This window comes from Neoarius graeffei, chromosome 15 (assembly GCF_027579695.1).
Source record: "Neoarius graeffei isolate fNeoGra1 chromosome 15, fNeoGra1.pri, whole genome shotgun sequence".
Classification (NCBI taxonomy): domain Eukaryota; kingdom Metazoa; phylum Chordata; class Actinopteri; order Siluriformes; family Ariidae; genus Neoarius; species Neoarius graeffei.
In genome coordinates, this window is record NC_083583.1 from 41,990,229 (window position 1) to 42,017,481 (window position 27,253).

Here is a 27,253-nt window from a genome sequence, read left to right on the forward strand (position 1 = left end):
CTAGAAACTGATCACTTATCTAACTAGACTGAGAGCAATTTTCCACTATTCTTGTTCTCTAGTAGGTATAGTTCTTTAATACACCTATATTGCAGCCTATAAGTTCTGTTTGTATTCATAAAAAAGGGAAAAAATATTGATATAAAAATGTTCCATTGCTTCTATTAATCACACAAGTCCATGTAATGACAGGTCCTTTCCTTTTATCACTAGATGCAGCTATGGTGCATAATGATGCCCAACCTTTTTTTCATGTGTCTGTTTTTTTCATGTTTGACCCTCTGAATGTTTGTGTGAGTATGGATCTCAACTTGCACTACATTCCAAATTATTATGCAAATGACTTTTTTTTCAATGATTTTCCTGAAGAGTCAATAGAAATGACAATCGTCCTAATTTTCAAGTCATCAACCGTCAGTGTACAAATCAACTGTTTTTGAACGAACCTTCCAATGCTAACTGTGTTTTTTTTAAATAAAAAAAAACTAAAAATGGACTGTTCCAAATTATTACGCAAAATAGAGTTTCAAAAGATTTTTGTTGTTGTAAAGAACTAAAAATGGCCATTTGTGAAATTGGAAGCATTAGTAGGTGATAATTACTGGAATCAAAACCTAGTTCAATCAAAACATCTTATAGTTCAAATTGCATTACTGGATTTGTAGCAGATTCAGAGCCCAGTGGGGCTACCCAACTCCCTGGGGTCAAGCAGATGATGATGGTGAGGACGATGATGATAAAAAGTAGCAAATGTCACAAGAGCAATAAACAAAACCTCTTCCAAGCAGTGCAGATTTCCCACCATTATGTTATTTTATCCACTTTGCTTCAACCAATCACCAGCAACTATCATTTAGGAAATCTCATCTCATTATCTCTAGCCGCTTTATCCTTCTACAGGGTCGCAGGCAAGCTGGAGCCTATCCCAGCTGACTACGGGCGAAAGGCGGGGTACACCCTGGACAAGTCGCCAGGTCATCACAGGGCTGACACATAGACACACAACCATTCACATTCACACCTACGGTCAATTTAGAGTCACCAGTTAACCTAACCTGCATGTCTTTGGACTGTGGGGGAAACCGGAGCACCCGGAGGAAACCCACGCGGACACGGGGAGAACATGCAAACTCCACACAGAAAGGCCCTCGCCGGCCCCGGGGCTCGAACCCAGGACCTTCTTGCTGTGAGGCGACAGTGCTAACCACTACACCACCGTGCCGCCCCCATTTAGGAAATCTTTGTCCTATTAATTTGCTCATACCCGTCTGAATGCGCTATTAATCATGGGAAACACGTCTGATCACGAAAATGGGGGACTTGTACACACATACATACATGCACTACAATAAGAAATGTAATTTGTTGCCCCCCCAAATAAACCAAATGCCCACCCAAGCATGACATCCTGGCAACGCCTCTGGTGTTAATGTGAACCGCACAAAAGAAAAATACAATAAAAAGTCCGAATGAAATGAAGATTCACCACAGATATTTATTTTATTGAGGCATTTGATCGCCGTTTCTCTGATTTTCAATGAATTCAAAGTCTTAATGATCTATAATTAGATATTACGATGTGGTTATTTTTACACATGCGCCTGCTGTACTCGGCTTCCCCGGAATTTCGTAAGCAATAACATGGCCGGATCACTGAGGGGATTGAACTAGTTTCGTTGGAACTTTATTGATGTGACACTTAAATAATTACTATAAAAATGGGGAATTTTTAACAATTCCTAAAAGATGTGGTCCATAAAAGATATAAAAGCATAAGGTATCATTTATTATATTTTCTGGAGCGGTTACATGTTGAGTATATATTGAAGGGCGGTATACTCTGAGTAATTTTCTCTCATCTTTCAACCAGATTAGATTGGCCTATACGGTATGTAGAAAATGTGACAAAATATGTAGGCTACTTATTATTACCTCCGCCAAGGAGGTAATGTTTTCGGTAGCGTTGGTTTGTTTGTTGGTTGGTTTGTTAGCAACATTACGGAAAAAGTTATGAACGGATTGCTGTGAAATTTTTTCCAGAGGTGTGACTGGGCACAAGTAACAATCCATTAAATTTTGGCGGTGATCCGGATCACATTCTGGATCCCGGATTTTTTTAAAAGATTCTTGGCGGAGGTCTACGCTCTCCGAGTGCCTTTCTAGTACTATTTATGTAAACTGCTTATTACTATTATTTAAAGCTAGATGGCCTTTCAATTTCATGAAATCTGTGAAATTTAGTTCCCTCTGAAATTTGGTCATTGTGATATGTTTATTTCTATAATATCTCAAAAAACCAGGCCATTCTGTGGCTGGGAAGTTATTTAATTTGAGGGGAGCAAATAATGTGCATGAAATTGCTCGCTTCAAGCAGACAGAGGAAGTCCATGTGCGCATGCGCAGGTTTACCTTCTTCTTCTGGGTTTTATAGCAGCTTGCATCCAGTGTTGCATTACTGCCATCTACAGGTTTACCTTGACCGTGCCCTGACAGTTACATCATTCTGTCGCTAAACGAACAGTTGATCACACCGAGGTGCTCGCTGACTGATGATATTTATTAGTTTGGTTCTGCATTTCCTTTCCTTCGCAACATAATGTCTTCTCGCTTTTCGTTACTGTAGTCGGTCTTTCACGTTTCATTCGCACGCTCGCGTGCTCCCTTTATCTCTCCCTGTTTTTAAATTTGTATCCCACAATGCCTTGCACAAATGGGGAAAGCCCACCACGTGATGCATGATGTAGTATCTTGAATTGGGTCATGGTGAAGCAGGAAAAAATAGCGGAGAATTTAGGGCCATGTAGCCTTAAAATCATTTAATTGTTCTCTTAGAAAAAGAACCTAATAAAATTGGAAGTCTGTGATTTGAATTCAGCAGCTTTCGGTCCACTAAACAAAAATAAATGAGTGTCAGGGAAAATTCCTTTTTTTTTTTTTTTAAACTTGTGCCTGAAAAATCTGAAATGCAGTCTCTTTAACTCATTTTATATTCTGTTGCAACTTTAATCAAGTTTTCAAGGAGTTTGGCCTTATCATGTTGCCTTAGCAGCGAGTATAAATAATATTCACATGACTTTGTTAAACTCCTCTCAACATGTCTTTTACAATCGTTTACCCCGTCATGAGCAATGTTAAACTCACTGTTCCAAAAAGTAGAGCACACAACGCCCTCATTGTTTTACCCTTATTAGGCAAGGAGACACTTTCATGTAGTCTGAGGTGAAGCGGGGTTTTTTTTGTTTGTGTGGTTTTTTTTTTGTTTGTTTGTTTGTTTTGTGGGGGGAGGCATTCCGTTACAACACTCCTGGACACACTGAACTGATGGACTGCGTGTCCAGGAGAGAAGACGTAAAGCCCACCCACACAGAACACTGATTGCACTACTTGGCAAAACAGAGCAATCAGCATGTGCTCATGCTCTCTCTCAGGGAGCCGCTATCAATATGCAGGAGACTCCTGGAACTTCTGGAAGAGTTGGCAATAATTCAACTTGTCCCGCAAGCAGATGCGGATTTGACTTGTCTGGACTGAACATTTAGTTGCCCCGTCCAATCAAACGGTATTTTTATTTATTTTATTTTTTTTTAAATCGACCATCCAGTCCGATACTTTTGAAATGCAGACGAACAAATGTGAAAATTGCCGGTCAGTGTCTGCCGGTCCGGCCTTATTTCCCACACTGGTTAATAAATGGTAAATTGAAATGAACAATGAGTGCCAACATTTGACTGAACAAAACTCTAAAGAACAATTGTTCAGTCAATTGGCTATATCATGCTCTGAAAAGCATGGTGTGTTTTTATATTTTCAGAAGTTTTGTTTTCTCATTGGAAACTGGTATGTGAACAGAAGTGCACACACAAGTACGAGTAGCAAATTAGATTCTAATTTTCAATGTCCTGATATTTGAGGCCAGCTGAGTGTATGATAAATTGAATGGTCTTTGAGTGGAGCATCTTCACTAAAACCAGTCTTGATATGGCCAGATCCTGGTTTTGTGAAAAATTGAGTGCTGATTTAAACTAAGCCTGTCATTTTTGTTGGAATTGAACTCACTGAATATGTCTGCAGGTGGGCACAGTTCTTCATCTGCCCTTTGATGATAGAAGATGCTATTGAAAGAGAGGTGGAGGCAGTGGACAGTGGTCAGTATATTATCAGTATGTTGATTTTCACAATAAATATACTGGTCCTGGGGCTCCTGAGTGGCACAACAGAAAAGTGTCCAGTGATTGAGAGTTTGAATAACAACAATGCCACCACCATCTGTTGTCAGGAATGAAGGGGAGCAAAACTGGCTATGCTCTCTGGGTGTGAGGGATAGCATACTGTCTGCTCTGTCAGTCACAGCAGCATTCACCAATAGTAGGAGTATGTGAGCTTTTGCATGCAGAAAGAGGTGGATATATACTGTGACAAATGGGCATGTAACAATACATTGTGCATTGATAATTCATGATACAAATTTATGATGATTTGAATCGATAAAATAAAAAAAATCACCATTATTATCAGGCTGTGTAATCTTAGTTTTTCCTAGCTGTAATTGCATTATTTAGACAGCAGAGGGTGCAATAACCAACGATAGCGGGATTATTCTATAACTTCACCCTATGCAGCGGTAACACAGCTCTAATGCAGCAAAAAGAGGGGGGAGAAGCTCTAAAATGGGAAAGAGCTGTTGTACAATTGACCATACAAATAATTTTAATAAGAAATCTAAGCTATCTTTTTACGGACTGTTTAAAGTTAAAGAAAAGTAGTTTGAGGTACTAGAAATGTTCATAAGTTTATTAAGAAAAGGTCTATTTGTTAACTTTTTTTTAATGAAAGGTGATATTTTAATTAATAGGGTATTATTTTACTCAAGCTTTTACAAATGTGGGTAAATTTATTTTTGGTTATTAAGAAAATGAAACATTTAACAAAAGGAATATTTAATTAGTTGATAAATAGGAAAATAATAAATGTTGCATTTTTTGATAGTCCACCCCAAGAATATCATGAATTGGGTGAATGGGTGAATCATTACATGCCTAATGGCAAGAAAATGTAAGTGAGCCTTTTGGAATTACCTACATTTATGTATAAATGTATCTTAAAATATGATATGATCTCAAGTTACAGTAATGAACAAATACAATCTGTTTTCACTAATAACACAATTATAATCTTTTCATGTCTTTCTTGAACATACCCATTAAACATTTCACAGTGCTGGTGGAAAAAGTAAGTAAACCCTTTGATTTAATAACTGGTCAAACTGCTTTTGGCAGTAGTAACCACAAACAAGTGCTTCCAGTAGCTGTGGATCAGACCCGTGTAACATTTCAGGAGAAATTTTGGACCATTCTTTCTTACAGAACTGCTTCAGCTCCGTTATATTCTTAGCATGTCTGGTGTGAATGGTTCTCTATTGGGTTAAGGTCTGCACTCTGACTGGGCAACTCCAAAAGGCAGATTTTCCTTTTATTAATCCATTCTGTCATAGATTTATTTCGATGTTTAGGGTCATTGCCCTGCTTCGGCTGGCGGATAGCCGTGCTGATATTTTTCTGTAGGATACCTTGATAAACTTGGGAATTGATTTTCCCATTGATGATTGCAAGCAGTCCAGGCCCTGAGACAGCAAAACAGCCCCAAATCGTGATGCTCCCTCCACCATACTTCACCATTGGTATGATGTTTAATGTGCCATTTTTACGCCATACATAGTGCTGTGTGTTCTTTCCAAATAATTCAACCTTCATTTCATCAGTCTGCAAAACATTTTCCCAGTTGTTGTGGAGTGTCAAGGTGTTCTTTGGCATGCAGCAATGTAGGGTTGTTTGTTTTAAGAGCAGTGATTTTCCTCTGTGGCCTCCTGCCATGGAGGTTCTGTCTGTTCCATGTTTTGCATACAATAGACTCATGAAAAGGGAGATTAGCCAGTTCCAGTGTGTTAGGTTCACCCAGTCTGAACGGTCCTTATTTCTCGAGACCCCAATGCCTTCGTGCCCCCATGGATCCGAGACAGAGACACCGCGAAAGAAACAGACCAGGAAAACCAGAGATATGGTTTCACAGCCAGTTTATTCACAGTTCCCTCGTCAAAGATGGAGAATTCACAGAAACTTTTTATACATTTTGTTTATCTCTCTGAAGGCAGAGTGTGGGTGTGTCTGTGTGCGAATCACTGGAGACCTTGGCTCTGTGTGTGCGTGAATAGGGGTGGGTGGGTGTGTTGTGTGTGCGTCGTAGGAATGTGTGTAGAATGATCTGGAGCAAGTCAAATAATCTCCATCAGAGTGTGTGTGTGTGTGTGTGTAAATCTTGAATCAATCATAACATAACATATTTCTGATCATATGACATGATAGCAAGGTACAGACAGATTTTAAAGGTCTTTGCTTACGTACACCCCTTCAGGTCAGATAGAACATAGGGCAATATGTACTTAAGATGGTGATGGAATTTTTTAAACACAGATAATATATCTAGTCTACGAAGTCTTAGTCAAAGAAAAATACATCAGAAATTAATGCCAAATTAAACAAATAGTTTAAAGGATCTAATAGCTAAAGGATGAAAAAGCTAAAATATTAAAATCATAATTTCTTAACACATGAATGTGTGCTAAGTCAGCAAATTACATCTTGATTTCATCAATATGTAGTAAGACAATCATAAGCAAAATAAGAATGTCTCTAACAATTTTAAACAAAGATATGTTAAAAGAAAGTAAACAAAATAAGAATAAACTGAAACAAAGAAAGTAACATTAGAATCATAAAGTCTTAACAATCCTAAATTATATTCTGTAATTATAAAACTATAAAACTAACATTAATCACTTAAATGCATCTTAGACCTAACAATTAAATCTAAATCACTGCCATAGTATATGCAATAGTCCAAAAATAATAAAGGATCTTAACACTTTGTGCAGCAATAAGGCTACCATTACATCCAACATTCAATCATTTCAACTTCAGATTCAACATTAAAGAAACTGGTTAACTCTAACACTCTTAAATCACAATCCTAGCTATAAAACTAACTTAAATCATGGCTTTAAGTTTAATTTTTATTCCCAAATACACGTTAGCTATGCAGCTGTGCGGGTGTGTGTGCGTTGATCTGACATCATTGCAGACCTTGGCGCTATCCAGACATATCTTCTGATCAATAATACACATTTCATATCAAAATAAGCAAAATGTTCCCAAACAATGTCCAGCCGAGACATAAGGTCATTTTAACTGAACAGAAATTAATCCTTAATTTTGTCACAAATATAAATTGCTGCCTTGTTGGTCAAGAATAATACTTATATAAACCTACATAATAATAAAACCTAACACAGTGATTTCCTTCAAGTCTTTAGCTGTTACGCCAGCGTTCTTCTTTCCCTCACTGAGGATTCTGCATTGAGCCTTTTGGAGTAATCTTGACTGGGTGCCCACTTCTAGGAAGATTAGCCACAGTACGAAATCATCTGTTTGTCTAACTGTGGACTGATTTGAATATCTAAACTCCTTGAGATTGCTTTGTAACCCTTTCCAGTTTTATGTAAATCAGCAATTCTTGATCTTGTATCTTCTGAGTCCTCTCTTTTGTGAGTCATGGTTCACATCAGCTGATGCTTCTTGCAAGTAGCAAACTCAGTTTTTGAGTGTTAAAGTATCTAATGCTAAGGTCACACACAGCTGGTTGATCTGTAAGAACCGTAGCTGGGGTTGCCGTGGCAACCCCACGGTTCTCACAGATCTTGGAGAGATCTGTGAGAACCGTGGCAAAGGATCTTGGAGGTGATCCGTTGCATAAATTGTGCGGTTTTCACAGCTGTAGTACGGCAGAGAGCAGTTGAAAAAGACATACTTAACATCCTCATCAAGCCAGAGAGACTGGGAAAGTTAGTCTACTTTCTTCACTGATTAGACTATTAATGCTGAACTCTGCTTCTGCAGATCCTCTGTCCTGCAGAGTTTAGCTTCAACATAATGTATCCCCTCATATAGTCATATAAATGTGAAACAAGTGACAAGAAGTGATTATGGCTGCTTTATAAAATTTATATTTTGTTTGCACATAAAATATAAATGTTGCGACAGAATGCTACGGTAAACCTCGGTAGCCCACGTATGCCTCAAGGATGCTCACAGATGCCTTCACGGTTGCGACGGATGAATTCATCCAGTGCTTGACCCACAGCCATTTTCAAGACGACCAAACTTTCTGTGGATGGAAGCCACACCCTCCCGGTTGTCAAGGTAGCTCCCCGGCTCTCACGTATTCCGACAGAAGGGCCCGGAACATGTGCCGGTTGACCCCAGGAAGGCTCAAAATCATCTACCGGCATCTCCCGTGAAGTGATTCCGGTTATGTGAGACCGAGGCATAACCCACATCTCCAAACTCGTCTCATTGATGAGACTTGTAGCTTGCTAACTCCTGTTTCCATTTAGCTTTTGTTGAAGTCATTAGCTAGAAGTTCACATAGGTTTTCCAGCATACACTGTGATTGTTTGAACAATGTATTCAATATGGACAAGAACAAAGCAGTGATGTGTGTTATTAGTTAAAATGGATTGTGTTTGTTCATTATTATAATTTGGATGAAGATCAAACTATAGCTTAAGATAAATTTTATAATAAGTTATACATGAATACAGGTCGTTCCAAAGGTTTCACTTGCTTTTTAATACACTACAGACACTGGTCTTAGAGTCTGTAATTTCAGGGGTGCGTGTGTTTGTTTTCTATGGCTGTGTAGAATACCAGTTGGCCAGGCCATCAGACTCTCATCGCAAAGAAATGCTCTTTGGAAGCCTAGCAAAGCCCAACCATCCGATGAGCAAATTCTGCTGGGGTGAGATCATGTTCCGTTGCTATCATTTCTAAAATATTCCAAAATATTTGCATCATAATATTATTTAAAGACCAAATATCACTTTTCATCTGGTGGAAAATTTATACCACATTTAATCACAAGTGTTTGATTTAATGCATTGTATTAACATAAAATAAGGGAATCTTTGTTTGCTTAAACTTTGTTAGGAAATGCCCAAACTCTGAAGCATGAACCAAAGGAGAAGATGATAAACACTTACGAGCGCCTGCGGGAGTTTTGGATGAGATACTACTCTGCTCATTACATGACCCTCACTGTGCAGTCCCGAGGTAAGGGATGTCACAAACCCCTGGGTGTTAAAAGTTTTTCCCCTTGTCTCTTTTCTGAATTTGCTCAAGAGACAGTTTAAACTGCTTTGTGCATCTTGTGATCTAAAGGGGTTTTTTTTTTTTTTTTTGGTTTTTTAATTTCTGATTTTTGTCACATGGGTCATATAATTCTCATTTCCTCTACAGAGACACTGGATACTTTAGAAAAATGGGTGAGGGAAATTTTCATTAAGGTCCCAAACAAGTAAGTGTTCCACATGTCAGTTGTTATTCAGTATTTTCAGCTGTACACTGTTTTGCTATGTCTTTTATTGTTTTGGGTTTTTTGTTCCTCTCAGTGGTCAGACACGTCCTGATTTTTCCAACCTTCAGGACCCTTTTGCTACACCAAATTTCAGCAAGCTTTATAGAGGTACTGTCTGCTGTCTTGTCATGCATGCCTTTTTCTGGGTAATTAATTTAAAGGGTATTATGTCTTTTTAAAAGAACACTTTGCTTCATTGTGTGCTAAAGGAGACTTGTTAAATATGTTTTGTGACTCTTGACATTTGCATTCAAAATTGTTTTTAAATTTTAGTATGGCAGAAAAGCCCCCCCCCCCCTTTTTTTTTCAAAGAAAACTCATTGTCGAGGCTGCCTCTTTGTTCTTTTAAAGTTACTGGATCTTAAACATTTGCTGTCCTTGTGTTATGAAAGGAATAATTCAAAAAATATTGCTGCTCTGCTGTTCTGTACATATATAATCTCAATCTGTTTTCCTTCTCCAGTGGTTCCAGTGAGAAAAATCCATGCTCTTACCATCAGCTGGGCTTTACCTCCTCAAGGCATACATTACAGGTTAGAGGTGAAAACCTGAAACCTTACAGTACACGGCCATCATAATTTCCTGCTGTCAGGATAAATAACAACATGCTGGACGTTTTCATGGATCTCAGCTGTTCCAATAATTGTCAAAACTGTATGCAAAAACACTGTGCGTGTGTGCTACTACAGGGTGAAGCCCTTGCACTACATATCCTGGCTGGTTGGACATGAGGGTGCTGGCAGTATCCTGTCTGAGCTCAGGAAGAAGCAAGTTCTGCACCATCACCCACATACATTTCCCACCTTATAAGTGCATGAACTGTGAATGAGATGTACCTTTTTGTGTTGATTTAATACACTTGTTTATGTAGGTGCTGGGCACTGGCTCTGTGTGGAGGCAACAGCGAGACAGGTTTTGATCAAAACACTACTTACTCCATCTTTAGCATATCCATTACCCTGACTGATGAGGGCTATCACAATTTCTACCAGGTTAGAAAACTCAGAGCTGCTCTTTATCTGCTGGAGTGGGGGGTGGAAATTGAACACATGGTTTAATAGTTATCTTATCATAGGTGGTGCATTTGGTGTTCCAGTACATGAAGATGCTTCAGAAACTCGGACCCCAGCAGAGGTGATTCTCGGAGCTTTTCTTACAAGCAGTTTTTACTTTTACAGTGTTTAGCAGGTGCTGTTATCCACTACCTTACTTCCTTTCTAGTCTCCATTGAAAAATATCCTCATGCTAATTCTAAGTCAAGGGAATAAGAACCTCACAGGGTTTTAGTTTGATGACGGAGACGTTAAGAGAGCATGAAAAGAAAATACTCAAGTCAAGGGATTTAAGTGCAATTTGATCTTATTTACCAAAAAAGCACCACATTGGCATTACCTGTAGTGTCAACCATGTTGCTCATATACACATTACAGGACAAATAAAAGCCCTCCTCGGTTCTGTTGGAGCGCTGTAGTCATGTGGTTTGAAATGGGTAAACGAATGCCTATATGCCTCATGTGCTTGTATGGAATATCTGTATTCATGAACTACAAAGTCTGAGATATAGCTCAAAATGGTACATTATTGCACAGCTTATTGCTGCAATAACAGTTGAACTGATAGTTTATCATTTCATTCTTTTCCGAGCGATAAAAGACTTCAGGAGGTAAGAAATTTATAAAATTTACAAGCGAATTTATATTGTTTGGTAGTTGTATGCACTGTAGCATTGAAACCTTCATTTACCACACTTTGAAAGATGATTTGTGATCGTAATCGTGGACATTTGTCATTTTATCAAGTATTTTTTTCTTTCTTTTTTTTTCTTTTTCCTCTCGTCCAAATTGTATCACTGGCTGCACTAGTAGAGCTGTTAGCGACCATTTGTGTTTACTCCTTTCAGATCACGTGATCTTGAGTCCAAGGAGGTCTATTGGTTCCTTTTCATGTTATTACTTGGAAAATAGTTTAACCACTGAGCTAACTGATCTCTTGTTTAGTCATAAATATTTTTAAAAGCAACCTTGGTTCATTACTGCTTGAAAGTTTTACCTTGTGCTCTGTTCCAGGATATATGAAGAAATTCAGAAGATAGACGCCAATGAGTTTCACTATCAAGAGCAGGTACTCTTTGCTTCTTATGTTTTGAAATAGATGCATCTAATCTGTATTAGTTTATTTTTGACATTTGCCTATTATATTATTACATTTTTGACAGACCGATCCAATTGAGTTTGTAGAAAAAATTTGTGAGAACATGCAGCTTTTCCCTGAAGAGGACTTTCTCTGCGGAGACCAGCTCATGTTTGAATACAACCCAGAGGTATGCATGCTGTGCACTTCCTCCATTGCTACTTGAATTGTAATGTTGCTTTTAATCCATCACAGGTAACTGTAAGATGAGTCAGACTAATGGTATCTAACGCTTACCTGTCAAAATAAGCTGTTTATAGTGTTACAGGCTGTAGGATTTTTTTTCCTGCTTAAAAGCATTATGCCGATGTATATTGTTTGTTTATATAAGAGAATGCCATTTATGATTAGGGTAGTTATTGCTACCATTTAGAGGTGAATTGTGTGTGTGTGTGTGTGTGTGTGTGTGTGTGTGTGTGTGTGTGTGTGTGTGTGTGTGTGTGAGAAGATGATTTCCCGTGCCTTGGCACTGCTCACTCCTGATAGAGCAAACCTGCTACTGCTGTCCCCAGAGCACGAGGGACGATGCCCACTGAAGGAGAAGTGGTTTGGCACTCAGTACAGTGTAGAAGGTAGGAGCCATTATGCTGATGGGCCAAAATATGATCTATAACGGTGTAAATGTTATATCTTTGCCAAAAAGGCCAATGTATTTCAGCACTGTTGGCTGCTTCATCACTTAAAAGTTGGCTTAAACTGAAATAATGAAAGCAGTGGCTCTGTCTATAAAGGTTAATTTCACAATTACACACTTTGACAGATGAAACCTAATATGTAATGCGTGGAGTTTGCATTATGTCAGGCTGCAACTGGATGCTATAAACATTCATTAGTTGTTATCTACATTTAACTCTTGACACAAGTGCAAAACTAAAGAAGCAAACTTCAGACCCCAAACATGACTTGGATGATGGAATATATATGGTGTGCAGAAAGTTCTATTAATCTTGCACCACTCTTCAGTCTTTTCCTGAGATTAAAGGAGATACTCAGAACCTTTTATTTTAAATACATTTCTGAGTGGATAGCATTTCCGTCCTTGACTCTTGTATGCTGCGTAAATGGGAATTTAAAAAAATATATATTTTTGAGAGTTAAACTCAACCTCAAAGTTGGGATTCGAGCTGCCCCGCTGAGCCAGCCAGCCCTGAGTGCGTGACATCACAGCGGTAACCGGTTTTAAGGCCGAGGCTGTTTACAGCTATAGACCACAGTCGTATCAATAAAAATTTATGGTGAAAGTAAGAAATACCGTTACTGACTTGCTCAACTAAGACTGATTTGACTTCATTGATTGTGGGTTGAGTCTCATTAAAACAGGATAGGTGTTATAACTTATGCAACATGCATGCATTTTCACTGATAAAACGTAAAAGGCTAATTAAATAATCAGATGAACTGAGACAGTCACATTCTGAAGCAAATTAAATAATCTTATACCAGTAACTTAAACACAATACAAGTTACGTGTATTAATCTAAATGCAGGTAAACAACAAGTGTTTTGTATCCAAATGAGAGTCGGAGCTTACCCATCTGAGTTCTCGCTTCTTGAAGGCCGATCTTGTGGCCGATTGTTTTGAAACAATCTGACTTTCAGTTGTTCGTTCACTTCTCCGTTCATTCACTTCTTCCACGCAAGGGCGAGATATTGCTACTGAGGCAAGCATATCCAGCGGAGGAATCAGACGGCTGCTCCACTCATTCTCTGTTTTCTCCATACTGAATGCTCCGCCATTACTGCTCGGCTCAGGCAATTACTAAAACCCGGGACGGGACAGGATGTCACCGGTTTTAGCAACAGCCGCGGGGAGGTCACGTTCTGTTCCATCCCGTGTTTTAGCAACAACCCTCGGCTCACACTCCGGGAGAACTGGTGCAACTGAACTTACTTTCCTTTTCTTGTGGTTTTCTTTTCCTTTAATTGTTGGTACTGCACCCTCTTTCAATACGGGCTTATAGCCAACGCTCCTCAACAGATCAGAGGTCTCGTACGAATCTTCAGTAAAATGTGCAGAGTAGAGGAGAGACCACTTCGTAGGCGCCCAATGTGCCCATGAACTTCTCGCAAAACGCGTCCAAATCTTTGCAGTTTGAACGTTCTTGGGCCATGAATGCAACATAAATCCACTTTCTGTTGTGTTGCTGCACCCACCAGCAACACATCTATGTGGCATGGTGATAAATTGGCTCAAAATGGAAGCTCGAAATTGCAGTCAGCTTTTGTTTTAGTATAATGGAAATGGCGATGAGCCCAATAGACCTCCTGCAGTGACGTCACAGATGTCAATGTCATTCACTCAGACCGCTACCTATATGAATCATTTTAATCGTAAAAATTACTATATTAGATTTATTGTTAATGCTTAAAACTATTCCTGTGCCATTCTTGAGGTCTCAAGGCATTTATAAACAAAAAGTGAGGCCATGGTTCTGCGTATCTGCTTTAAGGTCAGAATTTGGGGAAGGACTTCCCTCTCGTGCTTATTACGGTAAAATGGTTTTTAGGACCTTTTTGACACACAGTCTTTGAATCATGTAATTTGCAGTGTAGTCAAAGCGTCCAGGCATCCCACTCTAGTCTCTGAACCAATTTCACATCTTTCTCGTACCAATGAAATTATAATGAAAACTGTGTATTGTTAAGCCCTCATTTATTTTGGTTTGCATTTACAGATATTCCTCTGGAATGGAGTGAATTATGGTCTGGAGATTTCCCTCTGAACCCTGCCCTTCACCTCCCAGTTGAGAACAAGTTCATAGGTCTGTTCTGCTGCCTACTGAATGATAAGTGCTTCCATTGTTTGATGTGTGTGAATCACATTCTCTTGGTTTCTGTGTCTGCCTGTAGCCACGGATTTTGCACTGAAAACAACAGACTGTCCTGATGTCGAGTTTCCAGTTAAAATTGTTGATAACAGCCACGGGAGACTGTGGTTCAAAAAGGACACGAAGTTTAAAATACCAAGAGGTAGGTGTGTGTGTGTGTGTGTGTGTGTGTGTGTGTGTGTGTGTGTGTGTGTGTGTGTGTACCCCTTTTCAACCAACAGGGAATGGGTTCTGGAGCTGGTTTTGCTCAGGATTCTTTGAATCTTGGTGCAAGGTAGCGAACCAGCCCACATTTTCTCCAGTTTTGAGCAGAGCCATTGTAATGAAGGATGTGCCATAAACGGAGGGCATTGTGCAATGCACAACAAAAGTAAACAGTAGCAGCAAGATGGCAGAGCACATTAACCACCTTTTTTTTTTTTTTTTTTTTAAACGCTTTGTTCCATTACTGCAGATATTTTTCTTTCCATTTTTTTCCTGAAGACATATCCTTTTCCTCCCACTGATGTCATCATGGTTCACAGTGGAAAAACCAGCTATATTTTGGTTCCAGCTGGGAACCAACTTTTCAGCTTCTGAACCAATTTATTTTTGGTCGAAATGCTTTGAACCGTTCAAAATTTGGTGTATGAACCAAAATGGAACCCGTTCCCTGTTGGTTGAAAAGGGGAAGGTAGGTGTGTGTGTGTGTGTGTGTGTGTGAGAAAGAGGTGATCAAAAGATGGCATACAGGTAATGGAAGAGAAGGTGATAGAAAGAAATGAATTGTATGATTGTGTATGTTCTTCCATCATTTTATAAATCTCTCTGCAGCATACATTCGCTTCAACTTGCTCACACCCGTGATCCAGGAGTCTCCTGAAAAGTGAGTGTTGGTTCACTTCTTATTTAATTGGCCATACTGAATAATACAGACTATGCTGCAGAACTTGGTGTGTGTGTACACAGCAGTTGGAGAACTTGCAGTGTAAAAGTGATTTTTATTTTTTCTTTCTTTTGGTCCCCCTTTGACCACATGATTTTTTCCATGTGGATGTTGACATTTCCATCAAATTGCCGTTATACCGTCTATATTTACCTTTGTTGCTGTGTTCTCTTATAAAGCCTGGTTCTCTTTGACCTCTTTGTGAACATCCTGGCTCATAACTTGGCTGAGCCAGCTTACGACGCAGATGTGGCCCAGTTGGAGTACAAGTTGATTCCAGGGGATCACGGCCTGGTCATACGGCTCAAAGGTTTCAATCACAAACTGCCTGTAAGTATATGGCTAGGCAGATCAATTGCAAACATATTTCAAGTTTTGATAGTTTTGACTGGCTTAACCGAAAGATTTAACCAATTTTTTAATTCTGCCCTTCATTTAGGTCTGTGTACTGAGGATTATTTTTATTCAGTATATCGTTCAGCCTCATACATTCAAAGTTTTCATTGTTATTCCAGTCTGTTATTTTGTGTCTTCACAGTTGCTACTGAATCTGATTGTGGACTACTTGGCAGACTTCACTGCAACTCTTGACGTGTTCACCATGTTTATAGAGCAGTTGAAAAAGACATACTTCAACATCCTCATCAAGCCAGAGAGACTGGGAAAGTCAGTCGACTTTTTTCACTGATTTAGACTATTAATGCTGAACTGTGCTTCTGCAGATCCTCTGTTCTGCAGAGTTTAGCTCCAACTTTAATGTTATCCCCTCAGATAGTCATACAAATGTGAAATAAGTGATTACAGCTGCTTTGTTAAATTGTATTTTATTTACACACAAAATATAATTGGTGCTGCTACTGCTACATTAATTTCTGGCAAACTATAATTAGTTGTTTTCTTCTAGAGTACCATTTAAGTCACATTAAAATCTCTACCAAAGTTATTTTAAGCAGATACAAATCACATTACCTGAGAGATTTGATTTGCATTTGAATTTTTCCTTTAGTCATGCTGAAAGAGAAGAAAGATAATAAGCTAGGAATTGCATATGCATATATGGCATTTGATAGACCCCCTTATCCACAGTGACTTACAGAAGTTCTTTGATGTCTCCATCAATAAATATATCTTGATACTGTTTCACTAGGCCACTGAATAAGAATTTTTATGGCTCTTCTGTCACAGAGATGTGCGTCTGCAGATCCTGGAGAACTCTCGATGGTCGGTCATCCAGAAGTACCAGGCCATCAAGAAGAACCTCACCATGGATGATCTGATGCAGTTTGTCACCAAGTTTAAGGCAGAAATGTTTGTGGAAGGACTTGTGCAGGGCAACTTCACAAGTGATGTGAGTCGCATCGAACTTTAGTATATAAACATAGGAGAAGCTAATAGAAGACAAAATCTTCCCTAGTTTGTGGTGATTTTATTGTCACAAATCTGTTTAATCCTGATCCTAATCACTGTTGTACTACTTCTCCTTCCATAGGAGTCCAAAGAGTTCCTGCAGTGTTTTGTTGAGTAAGTGTTTTTTTTTTTTCTTCATGTGTACCTCAGTGTTTTGGGATTTTCCCTCTTTAATGCATCTTTGGGCAGCACAGTGGTATAGTGTTTAACACTGTCGCCTTGCAGCAAGAAGGCTCTGGGTTTAAGCCCAGTGGCTGACGGGCCTTTGTGTCTGTTTGGGCTTTGTCCAGATGCTCCGGTTTCCTCCACAGTTCGAAGATATGCAGTTAGGTTAACTGGCTCCTCTAAATTGCCCATAGGTGTGAATGTGTGTTTGAATGGTTGAGAGGACAACTTCTATAGACCCTTTTCAGTCACGTGACCTTTGTAAACGCAACTGCCATTTTGGACATGTAGTGGACTTCGGCTCGAATCAGTTTGAATGCGAGGAAGGCAACAAACGAAAAACATAAAAGAAAAAGGAGCGAGATGCAGAAAACACCTTCACTATCCAGCAGCGTAGGGCATTTACAGGGCGAGCAGAGGGAGAGGTATTTGCAAAAATTGAGGTTAGCAGGCTTAGAGAACGACGTTTACCTGCTTCCACCAGGATTGTTCACTGACGTACGGAAGTACACGAAGCCCTCGTCTTTACCTGACTTCGGCCCACATGATCTGTATACCTCTGTCGTTAAAAACCCATCGCCACACACATACACGCCAACGTCCAAGGTTCCGGAGCGCGCTCCGGCTTGCTCCCGGAGTGCTCCGGCCGAGGTTCCTCTCAAATTAAGCAGCGCGCTCCGGCTTGCTCCCGGAGTGCTCCGGCCGAGGTTCCGGAGCGCGCTCCGGCTTGCTCCCCCTCAAATTAAGCAGCGCGCTCCGGCTTACTCCAGGAGTGCTCCGGCCGAGGTTCCGGAGCGCGCTCCGGCTTGCTCACCCTCAAATTAAGCAGCGCACTCCGGCTTGCTCCGGAGCGCGCTGCTTAATTTGAGGGGAACCTCGGCCGGAGCGCGCTCCGGAACCTCGGCCGGAGCGCTCCGGGAGCAAGCCGGAGCGCGCTGCTTAATTTGAGGGGAACCTCGGCCGGAGCGCGCTCCGGAACCTCGGCCGGAGCACTCCGGGAGCAAGCCGGAGCGCGCTGCTTAATTTGAGAGGAACCTCGGCCGGAGCACTCCGGGAGCAAGCCGGAGCACTCCGGGAGCAAGCCGGAGCACTCCGGGAGCAAGCCGGAGCACTCCGGGAGCAAGCCGGAGCACTCCGGGAGCAAGCCGGAGCGCGCTGCTTAATTTGAGGGGGAGCAAGCCGGAGCGCGCTCCAGAATCTCAGACGTCGGCTCCGGCAGCTCTTTACACTGGATTCGGTGTAAATAGCTGCCGGATCATAATAACAGTAAACTAGTAAATACAGTAAAGGAAAAACTTGAGACTGAAAGGTTTTAACAGTCATCCAAATGACTGAACGTAAACATTGCTACAGTAACATACCAGCTACTTATTGACATTAGCTAGTCAACAGTAGTTACTACAGAAGAACAAAGAGGTTACAATGGGTTATTTTAATCTATTTGGTTACACACTCGCCGCCACAGAATGTTAACAGCAATGTAATGCCTTTTCTGGCTAATTTTATTCGTCTTACCTCCAACAAAGTGGTCACTACACAAGCGTTGGTATGCCGAGGGCTGCCAATCTTTCCTGTTAATGGCCGCTATCCATCTTCTCCGTCGGGATCTGATAAAATGATAAACCTTGCCTTGTTTGTTGATGGTTACTACATCCAGGTGCACAACAATATAGTGGCATGATGGAAGTCTTGCTGAAAGTAAAAACTTTCTTTGCTGCCGTTCCTCAATGTTGGCTGTGGTAAACTACTGGTAGTACATGTCCAAAATGACGGCCGCGTTTGTCGTGACGTCACGTGAAAAGGATCCATACATAGTTTTCACTGACGTCACGGCATTCCGGGGAACGCCCTCCAGCCGCCATCTTGTGGGTCAAACAAAACGGACCATCGCCATTACCGGCTACGTTATCTCGGATGAATTTATGAAGTTATATAGTCAGTTTTCTAAAATAAAGATCAATGTCGGCAAAATCAAGCAAACAGAAGTATATAGATACATTAGACGACATCTCATGACAACGGTATGCAGCCAAACTGGCCTTGATTGGGGGAATTGACCCCTACGAAGTGGACAAAGATGCATTTTCAAGTGACTATGCAGGGCTGCCATCCATATCGTACCCTGATATTGTGAACTATTTCGTGAATGGTAAAAGTGCCTACACACTTGACGACCTCAAAGCATACAAGTCGCTGGAGTCATACAATTATTTTGTCTGTGGCTGGGTCTGTGAAGTCCACCATATTAAAAACAAGTGACAGTCGTGTCCTAATTACAGCCAAGGTATGTAAACATTGGAAATAGAAAATGTGACAAACGAGCGATATTAAGTGTACATTACAATGTAAACGTACACTCAGCGGTTCCAGTTAGGCATTCTCCAGAGATTGTTTACACAATGTTTTGGTTTCCAAAAACAAACTTAAACACAATTGATTGTTTATTTAAACAACTTACCACTTATAAAATGATCGGAGCTGTGTTTGGAAGGCTGATAATCCTTGCGGTTGATTCTCGCAAGCCATAGATTTCTCCTTTGTATGCTGAGTTTCTTTGTTTGCTCGCCTTCATGCTCCCGTACAGTGGGAATTCCATAAAAACTCCGCTTGACGTCATCATCTGACCTATTACGACAGCCGTGAATACAACAGGTGTGCACCATTGCTAGCTTTAAATTGCCTGCTTGGGTTCTTTTGAAGACTTTGTACTCGTGCGTTACAATGTGTGCTCAGTGACCCGTACGGTAAGCTTGACCCGCAAGATGGCCGCCACTAGGGAATCCCCGACTCTGTGACATCATGTGAAAACTATGTATAGTAATCCGGTAAAAGGCAACAGGAAACTGTTGTAATTGTCCCTAGAAACTCTGATGGAAGTCAGAGTGGCCATGTCACTATAGTGACATGTCAAATAGAGAGACGGAATACATCTTTAAACTCGTCAGCCATTTCATAAGTCAAGTCAGTTGAATGACGGGGTTCTTGCAGGGGTGTGGTGTGTGGGGTTTTTTTTTTGGGGGGGGGGGGTTGTTTGTTTTTTTAAAAGTAGAAAATAAATGAACCCTGTGTTAGAGCAAGGAGACCCATATAACCACATGTATAATTCATCACAATCATACACTAGCAGTAATGCACATCAGTGTGGCTGTAATGCTTTTTGTTTACCAGTCTAAAACAGGCAGTGTTTTCCAGTCCGAGCCATACGCAACAGCTGTTTTTATTTGGTCTTATGCATTATAGGAGGCTCCAGTTTCAGCCACTTCCAGCTGAGCCTCCTGTTCTATTCCGTGTGGTGGATCTGCCACAGAAGCATCACCTGTGTAAAGTCCAGTCCCTAAACAAGGGTGATGCCAACTCTGAGGTCACTGTTTATTATCAGGTATTTATTGTGTTTTGTATCTTTTCAACACATTTGCACGGTTTGCCTTTTCTCTATATGACCTGTATATTGTAATGATTTATAATCCCAGTGTTTGGTCATCCAGGTGAGTTCCTTTTTGAGTCTAGCTCCTCTCAAAATTTCTTCATTTCATCTGCGAGAAATTTGTCTTACTACAGTCACTACTGGTTTGTTCATTGTCAATCGAAATCTACGTCTAGGTTTCAGTAAAGCTGCTTTGTGGCCGAGTTTTTATTTTAAAAATCCCTATACAAATGAAATTGAATTGAATATCACTTTTTCAGTAAGTCTGTCTGACATTACTGAAGAACTGGATGGGTTTTGGCATTGGTATTTAAACTTTTGAGTGATTTTTACATAAATCTCAATACAGAAAGCTGTTTTGTATACTGTTTAACATGATAGCACAAGATCCTTAGTCCATACATCTGTCTTTTTTTTTTTTTTAATTCTGCCTGAATATTTTGTTTTTTGATGGCTCATAGGTAGGGTTAGCCCTGTTCACATGTGTCTCACTTTATTAAATATACTGTGTTACAGGGACCTAGGAAGCAATGCAAGTGACACAACTTTTATTAATTATGAAGTATGTTCTACTAATTGGTTCTATGCTTGTGGCCTTGACATTGTCTAATGTCCTTGTTTCCAGTCTGGTATTAAGAATCTCCGAGAGCATGCACTAATGGAGCTGCTTGTGGTAAGAGTTCTGCACTTCAGTTATATACCGCATGAGCAAAGGAGATGATGTTTTAATTAGGGTGTGTGTGGCGTTTTGTGTTTTTGTTGGTTAGATGCACATGGAGGAGCCTTGCTTTGATTTCCTAAGGACTAAAGAGACTTTGGGGTCAGATGAGATTTATCGATTCAGTGCAATGATTTGTGTAAAAGTCTGTGTTCTTTTCAAATGGTTGGTGCTGATGAAAGAAGATGGACATTCTTTCTGCCCCATCCCACAGGTATCAGGTGTATCCTACCTGCCGGAACACGTCCAGTATCCTTGGCTTCTCGATTACTGTTGAGACTCAAGCAACCAAATTCAGGTGATTAATTTTAAATCTGTCTCAAAATCAGGTTGTTCAGTCTATTTACATGGTTAGTACCATATCTATGGGGCTAACAGAGTTTAATGTTGCTCTCTTAAATTGCAGTTGAAGGTTATTATTATGTTCAGTTGACATAATGGATATGCAAATTGACTGACTGTGATGTTTGAGCAGAGCCTGACTAAGCCATTGTTACACTGACAGCACTGACTTTGTAGAGAATAAAATTGAAGAGTTCTTGGTGAACTTTGATGAGAAGATGGCCAATCTGTCAGAAGAGGCATTTCAGGCACAAGTCACTGCTCTGATCAAGCTGAAGGAGTGTGAGGATACACACCTCGGTGAAGAGGTGGACAGGAACTGGTTTGAGGTGGTCACCCAGCAGTACTTGTTTGACCGACTCAGCAAAGAGGTGAGAAAACAAACCACACCATCCACGTACTGGTGCTTTATCTTTTCCACAAAGTGCCTCATTTGAAGCTCTTTATTTGGTTGATACATTTCTTGGCTCATTGATGCACCCCTTAGTACGTTTGGGGTAAATTTTTTTCACTACACTATTGCTTTAAAGATGCTTCTCAGTAAAACAAAAGGTAAAGATTTAGCATATCTTGTATGCAAGCTGGATATACAACCCTGATTCCAAAAAAAATTGGGACAAAGTACAAATTGTAAATAAAAACGGAATGCAATGATGTGGAAGTTTCAAAATTCCATATTTTATTCAGAATAGAACATAGATGACATATCAAATGTTTAAACTGAGAAAATGTATCATTTAAAGAGAAAAATTAGGTGATTTTAAATTTCATGACAACACATCTCAAAAAAGTTGGGACAGGGCCACGTTTACCACTGTAAGACATCCCCTTTTCTCTTTGCAACAGTCTGTAAACGTCTGGGGACTGAGGAGACAAGTTGCTCAAGTTTAGGGATAGGAATGTTAACCCATTCTTGTCTAATGTAGGATTCTAGTTGCTCAACTGTCTTAGGTCTTTTTTGTCGTATCTTCCGTTTTATGATGCGCCAAATGTTTTGTACGGGTGAAAGATCTGGACTACAGGCTGGCCAGTTCAGTACCCGGACCCTTCTACGCAGCCATGATGCTGTAATTGATGCAGTATGTGGTTTGGCATTGTCATGTTGGAAAATGCAAGGTCTTCCCTGAAAGAGACGTCGTCTGGATGGGAGCATATGTTGCTCTAGAACCTGGATATACCTTTCAGCATTGATGGTGTCTTTCCAGATGTGTAAGCTGCCCATGCCGCACGCACTAATGCAACCCCATACCATCAGAGATGCAGGCTTCTGAACTGAGCGCTGATAACGCGGGTTGTCCTTCTCCTCTTTAGTCCGAATGACACGGCGTCCCTGATTTCCATAAAGAACTTCAATTTTTGATTTGTCTGACCACAGAACAGTTTTCCACTTTGCCACAGTCCATTTTAAATGAGCCTTGGCCCAGAGAAGACGTCTGCACTTCTGGATCATGTTTAGATACGGCTTCTTTGAACTATAGAGTTTTAGCTGGCAATGGCGGATGGCACGGTGAATTGTGTTCACAGATAATGTTCTCTGGAAATATTCCTGAGCCCATTTTGTGATTTCCAATACAGAAGCATGCCTGTATGTGATGCAGTGCCGTCTAAGGGCCCGAAGATCACGGGCACCCAGCATGGTTTTCCGGCCTTGACCCTTGCGCACAGAGATTCTTCCAGATTCTCTGAATCTTTTGATGATGATATGCACTGTAGATGATGATATGTTCAAACTCTTTGCAATTTTACACTGTCGAACTCCTTTCTGATATTGCTCCACTATTTGTCAGTGCAGAATTAGGGGGATCGGTGATCCTCTTCCCATCTTTACTTCTGAGAGCCGCTGCCACTCCAAGATGCTCTTTTTATACCCAGTCATGTTAATGACCTATTGCCAATTGACCTAATGAGTTGCAATTTGGTCCTCCAGCTGTTCCTTTTTTGTACCTTTAACTTTTCCAGCCTCTTATTGCCCCTGTCCCAACTTTTTTGAGATGTGTTACTGTCATGAAATTTCAAATGGGCCAATATTTGGCATGAAATTTCAAAATGTCTCACTTTCGACATTTGATATGTTGTCTATGTTCTATTGTGAATACAATATCAGTTTTTGAGACTTGTAAATTATTGCATTCCGTTTTTATTTACAATTTGTACTTTGTCCCAACTTTTTTGGAATCGGGGTTGTAATTATATATTATGCTATGTGTCCTTCGACCTGACAGATATCGGCTCTGAAGCAAATGACCAAAGCAGATCTGGTGTCTTGGTATATGGAGCACAGAGGTGCAGACAGCAAGAAGCTCAGTGTACATGTGAGTGCAATACTTGACCTGTACCAGTGCTAATATGTTAATTCTTTAGTCAGTCTTTACAGTATCTTAGCCATGCATCTGTAGTACATATCGTATCCCCTCTTCCAACTCCACCCAGGTGGTTGGCTTTGGGCAGGAGGAGCAAGACCATGGAGACAACCAGAGCTCCTTTGACCTGCTACAGAAGAGTGAAGACAGTACAGACATGTGTTCATCATATGGAGAGGTGTCCAAACTCACCTTCCTCCCAGCCTCACCAGCCCTTTCTGGAGCCTCCATGATCACGGACATCCGTGCATTCACCTCCTCACTTACGCTCCATCCATACCACAAAATCCTTGGCTAAATTACAACTCCATCCCAATAGAACTCAGGAATAGCTGTGCAAGAGTACTAGTTTGAGGAGCTACCTCAGAATTCGACTCAACTGTTCATTTACCAATGATTATTCTCAAGTATATAAAATAGTGATGCACTGTAATGGGGTATCATATCAGTGTATATACATGTGACAAAGGAAAAAAGTAGACTGGATTACTAAGATGGACTGTGTTTATTATTTTAGGTGAGCAAAAGAAATGCAGACATTTCATCAGCTGCTTAGAAAGAAAATCTAATTACTGCTGAAAGTTATCCGAGTATTCAAAATTCACCAAAGCGAAGGATTTGCTGAAGGTGGAGCATGTGAATGCAGAGATTTTTTACTTTCTGCAGTAGATTCTAGATTGATTGTCTTTTTGTGAGACATGAGGTTTTGAAGACGTGATTATAGGTAATGTGATACAGTATGTGATGTAGAATTGCAATGCAAGGCTTACCTGAACTGAGTGCTGTAGCATATACAGTATAGCATGTTTTTATCATCTGTCTTTTTGTCAAATGTGTGTGTATATATATTATATGTAGTAAATGTGTGTCTGGGGACAAGGCAAATTGTGCTGTTTGTTTTAAACAAATCGATTAGCATTGTTTTAATTCGAGCTAGAATTGTGGAATTTATTTGATTGTGCAGGATGGTAAAAGAACAAAAACTGTCACTGCAACATGCATTTTTCTTGAGAAACAGAACTTGCAAATGTTTCTACACCTACATTTTTGCTGATCACGAGTGTGATTGTATCATAAAATTATAAGCACCAGTGATTAGTGTCAAATTTGAGAGAATTTGCATCGAAACTAAGGTTATGTAAGACATTTATACATTCAAGATGTTTGTCCACTTTTTATTTAAGCAATATATGATTTCATTTTAGAAAAGGGTAATGTCTTAAAAGTTTTGGATTGCCCTGAATTTATTAAAAGACGTGTTATATCTAAAGGAAAAGAAATAGCATGTTATTAATTTAAGCTATTTTATAGGCTCCTCACTTATTCACCCAGGCGACAGGTTATTGAGTTTCCATCAATAATTTAAACTGAATGTTCATTAAAAATGTAAGAACTGAGTGCAGTGAATGTGGGAAGGAAAAAAAAAAGACAGAAGTAGTCAGGGTTAGCAGCCCATTTGTTATGATTTCGAGATAAACGGCGCCTATAGTTCTCAGTGCTCTTCCTACTTCTTAACCCACATATTACTGTACTAGATACTGTATAAAATAGCACGCGACCTGGTAACATGGAGGCGCACCTCCCCTTTTTTTTTTAAGTAGTACGTAAGTATGCGCTCGTTAAGTTGCGTGGAAACGCGCGCGCCCCATGGCAACAAACTTTATTACTGTCTGCCAGACCGCAGCACTGTGTGGTAAAGCTGGGCTGTGCAAAATTAAACCCTTTTTTTTAAAACTGTAATATAATGGGTATGTGTCTGTAGTCCACTAATTAAGCCAAGATGTGTGCGTGTGTGAAAGCCGGACCGTGTCCTCCTGATTTCCCAAAGCCAGAGAGCCGCAGGTCGAAGAAACTCAGTCACTCTGTTGTGTCTGTGGAAGGAATCAGTTGTGAGTAATCAGCTTTATGCAGTTCATTAATCCTGCCTCCATGAGCTTAGAGACACTTTTCTATCACTTCAGTTCACTCTTCTGCCACTTCTATGGAATGCCCTTGCAGGGAACATGCAGATCATTCAAAAGTAAGCTAGATTTGCATTTCCTGAAGGAAGTATTGCTTGCTAAATAAAATAAAGTTCAAACTAAGTACAAAGTAAAATATTAGAAAGTTTTAAAGCTATATAATGCAGGCATAGATAAAGAATTTACCCAAACTACTTTCCTTGATGTAAAATGAGATTAGTTAAGATTGATTGATAGCCCAGCCCACAAAAAAAGTAAAAGTATATAAGAGTAAAAAGGTATGCAGATAGGGCAGTGTATTAATATATTAAATAAAGCACAATATGTGATGGTAATCCCAATTTGTTAAAGAGAGACAGACATGTAGAGATTGGAAGCTGATAAAGACAGAGAGAGAAATAAAGAGAGAATTTAAAAAGATGGAGAAGATAGATCAATAGATAGATAAGGAGTGGGAGAGAGCTGTAGAGACTGCAGCAGTGATGTGACTGTTGACAATTGACTGTAATAGAATGTTAAAGTCACAAAGATTCCATCATTCATTTCAATGGGAAATTATTGCTAGATTTTCTTTAATATCTTAAAGTATAAAGTTTTCAAAAATAAAAACGTCAGAAAGATTTATAATATGTATAAATAAGAGCTTATGTGTTGTTTACAAGACATATGCAGCAAAGTTTGAATGTCAGTGGTTTTTGAGGAATTATTTGCAGAAAATTGGTTGGGGGGGGGAGAAGTCTAGGAAGAACAATATAGTGTTTTGCTTTGCAAGCACTATAAATATTAGTTGGTGCCTTGGTATACACTGAGCACTTGAACAATACAGGCACACTTGGTATCTCTACAGTACCTGACTGTAGTCGATCATTTCTACACTTCTGCTCAGTCTATAAATGGAAAGTAACTACCTTTTTTCCCAATGAAATACAATCTGATTTGGGTAAGGACAGCTGTCAGCATCACACTGACGTGATAGTGGAATGTCCGGATGCAAATTTTATTTTTGTTGTTGTTTTCATTTTCACCTCACCTTGCTTTCACTCATGGGTTAAGAAACAGTCCATCCATCCATCCATCCATCCATTATCTGTAGCTGCTTATCCTGTCATACAGGGTCACAGGCAAGCTGGAGCCTATCCCAGCTGACTACGGGTGAAAGGCGGGGTACACCCTGGACAAGTTGCTAGGTCATCACAGGGCTGACACATAGACACAGACAGCCATTCACACTCACATTCACACCTACGCTCAATTTAGAGCCACCAATTAACCTAACCTGCATGTCTTTGGACTGTGGGGGAAACCGGAGCACCCGGAGGAAACCCACGCGGACACGGGGAGAACATGCAAACTCCACACAGAAAGGCCCTCGCCGGCAGCTGGGTTCGAACCCAGGACCTTCTTGCTGTGAGGCGACAGTGCTAACCACTACACCACTGTGCCGCCCTAAGAAACAGTCCACTAACCA

The 27,253-nt window shown here is 40.1% G+C and overlaps 1 protein-coding gene across 2 annotated transcripts in view; it reads left to right on the top strand.

Moving 5' to 3' along the window:
- Positions 1–24,709, top strand: part of nrd1b (nardilysin b (N-arginine dibasic convertase)) — a 46,101-nt gene extending 21,392 nt beyond the window's left edge. Inside the window, exons 6-31 of one of the 2 annotated variants that reach the window (XM_060941343.1) lie at positions 4,072–4,145; positions 8,755–8,850; positions 9,039–9,161; positions 9,348–9,405; positions 9,500–9,573; positions 9,929–9,998; positions 10,155–10,232; positions 10,337–10,457; positions 10,541–10,599; positions 11,532–11,586; positions 11,681–11,785; positions 12,104–12,227; positions 14,331–14,417; positions 14,506–14,625; positions 15,297–15,348; positions 15,588–15,738; positions 15,947–16,074; positions 16,594–16,756; positions 16,898–16,929; positions 20,221–20,359; positions 21,030–21,077; positions 21,172–21,224; positions 21,337–21,420; positions 21,628–21,835; positions 23,687–23,776; positions 23,895–24,709. In XM_060941343.1, coding sequence (XP_060797326.1) covers positions 4,072–4,145; positions 8,755–8,850; positions 9,039–9,161; positions 9,348–9,405; positions 9,500–9,573; positions 9,929–9,998; positions 10,155–10,232; positions 10,337–10,457; positions 10,541–10,599; positions 11,532–11,586; positions 11,681–11,785; positions 12,104–12,227; positions 14,331–14,417; positions 14,506–14,625; positions 15,297–15,348; positions 15,588–15,738; positions 15,947–16,074; positions 16,594–16,756; positions 16,898–16,929; positions 20,221–20,359; positions 21,030–21,077; positions 21,172–21,224; positions 21,337–21,420; positions 21,628–21,835; positions 23,687–23,776; positions 23,895–24,122 — 2,620 coding nt within the window. In that variant the 3' untranslated portion in view covers positions 24,123–24,709. Of the gene's footprint in view, positions 1–4,071; positions 4,146–8,754; positions 8,851–9,038; positions 9,162–9,347; positions 9,406–9,499; positions 9,574–9,928; positions 9,999–10,154; positions 10,233–10,336; positions 10,458–10,540; positions 10,600–11,531; positions 11,587–11,680; positions 11,786–12,103; positions 12,228–14,330; positions 14,418–14,505; positions 14,626–15,296; positions 15,349–15,587; positions 15,739–15,946; positions 16,075–16,593; positions 16,757–16,897; positions 16,930–20,220; positions 20,360–21,029; positions 21,078–21,171; positions 21,225–21,336; positions 21,421–21,627; positions 21,836–23,686; positions 23,777–23,894 lie in introns of those variants that run through there. The other variant, XM_060941344.1, reaches the window with a different exon arrangement.
- The last annotated feature ends 2,544 nt before the right edge of the window (positions 24,710–27,253 follow it).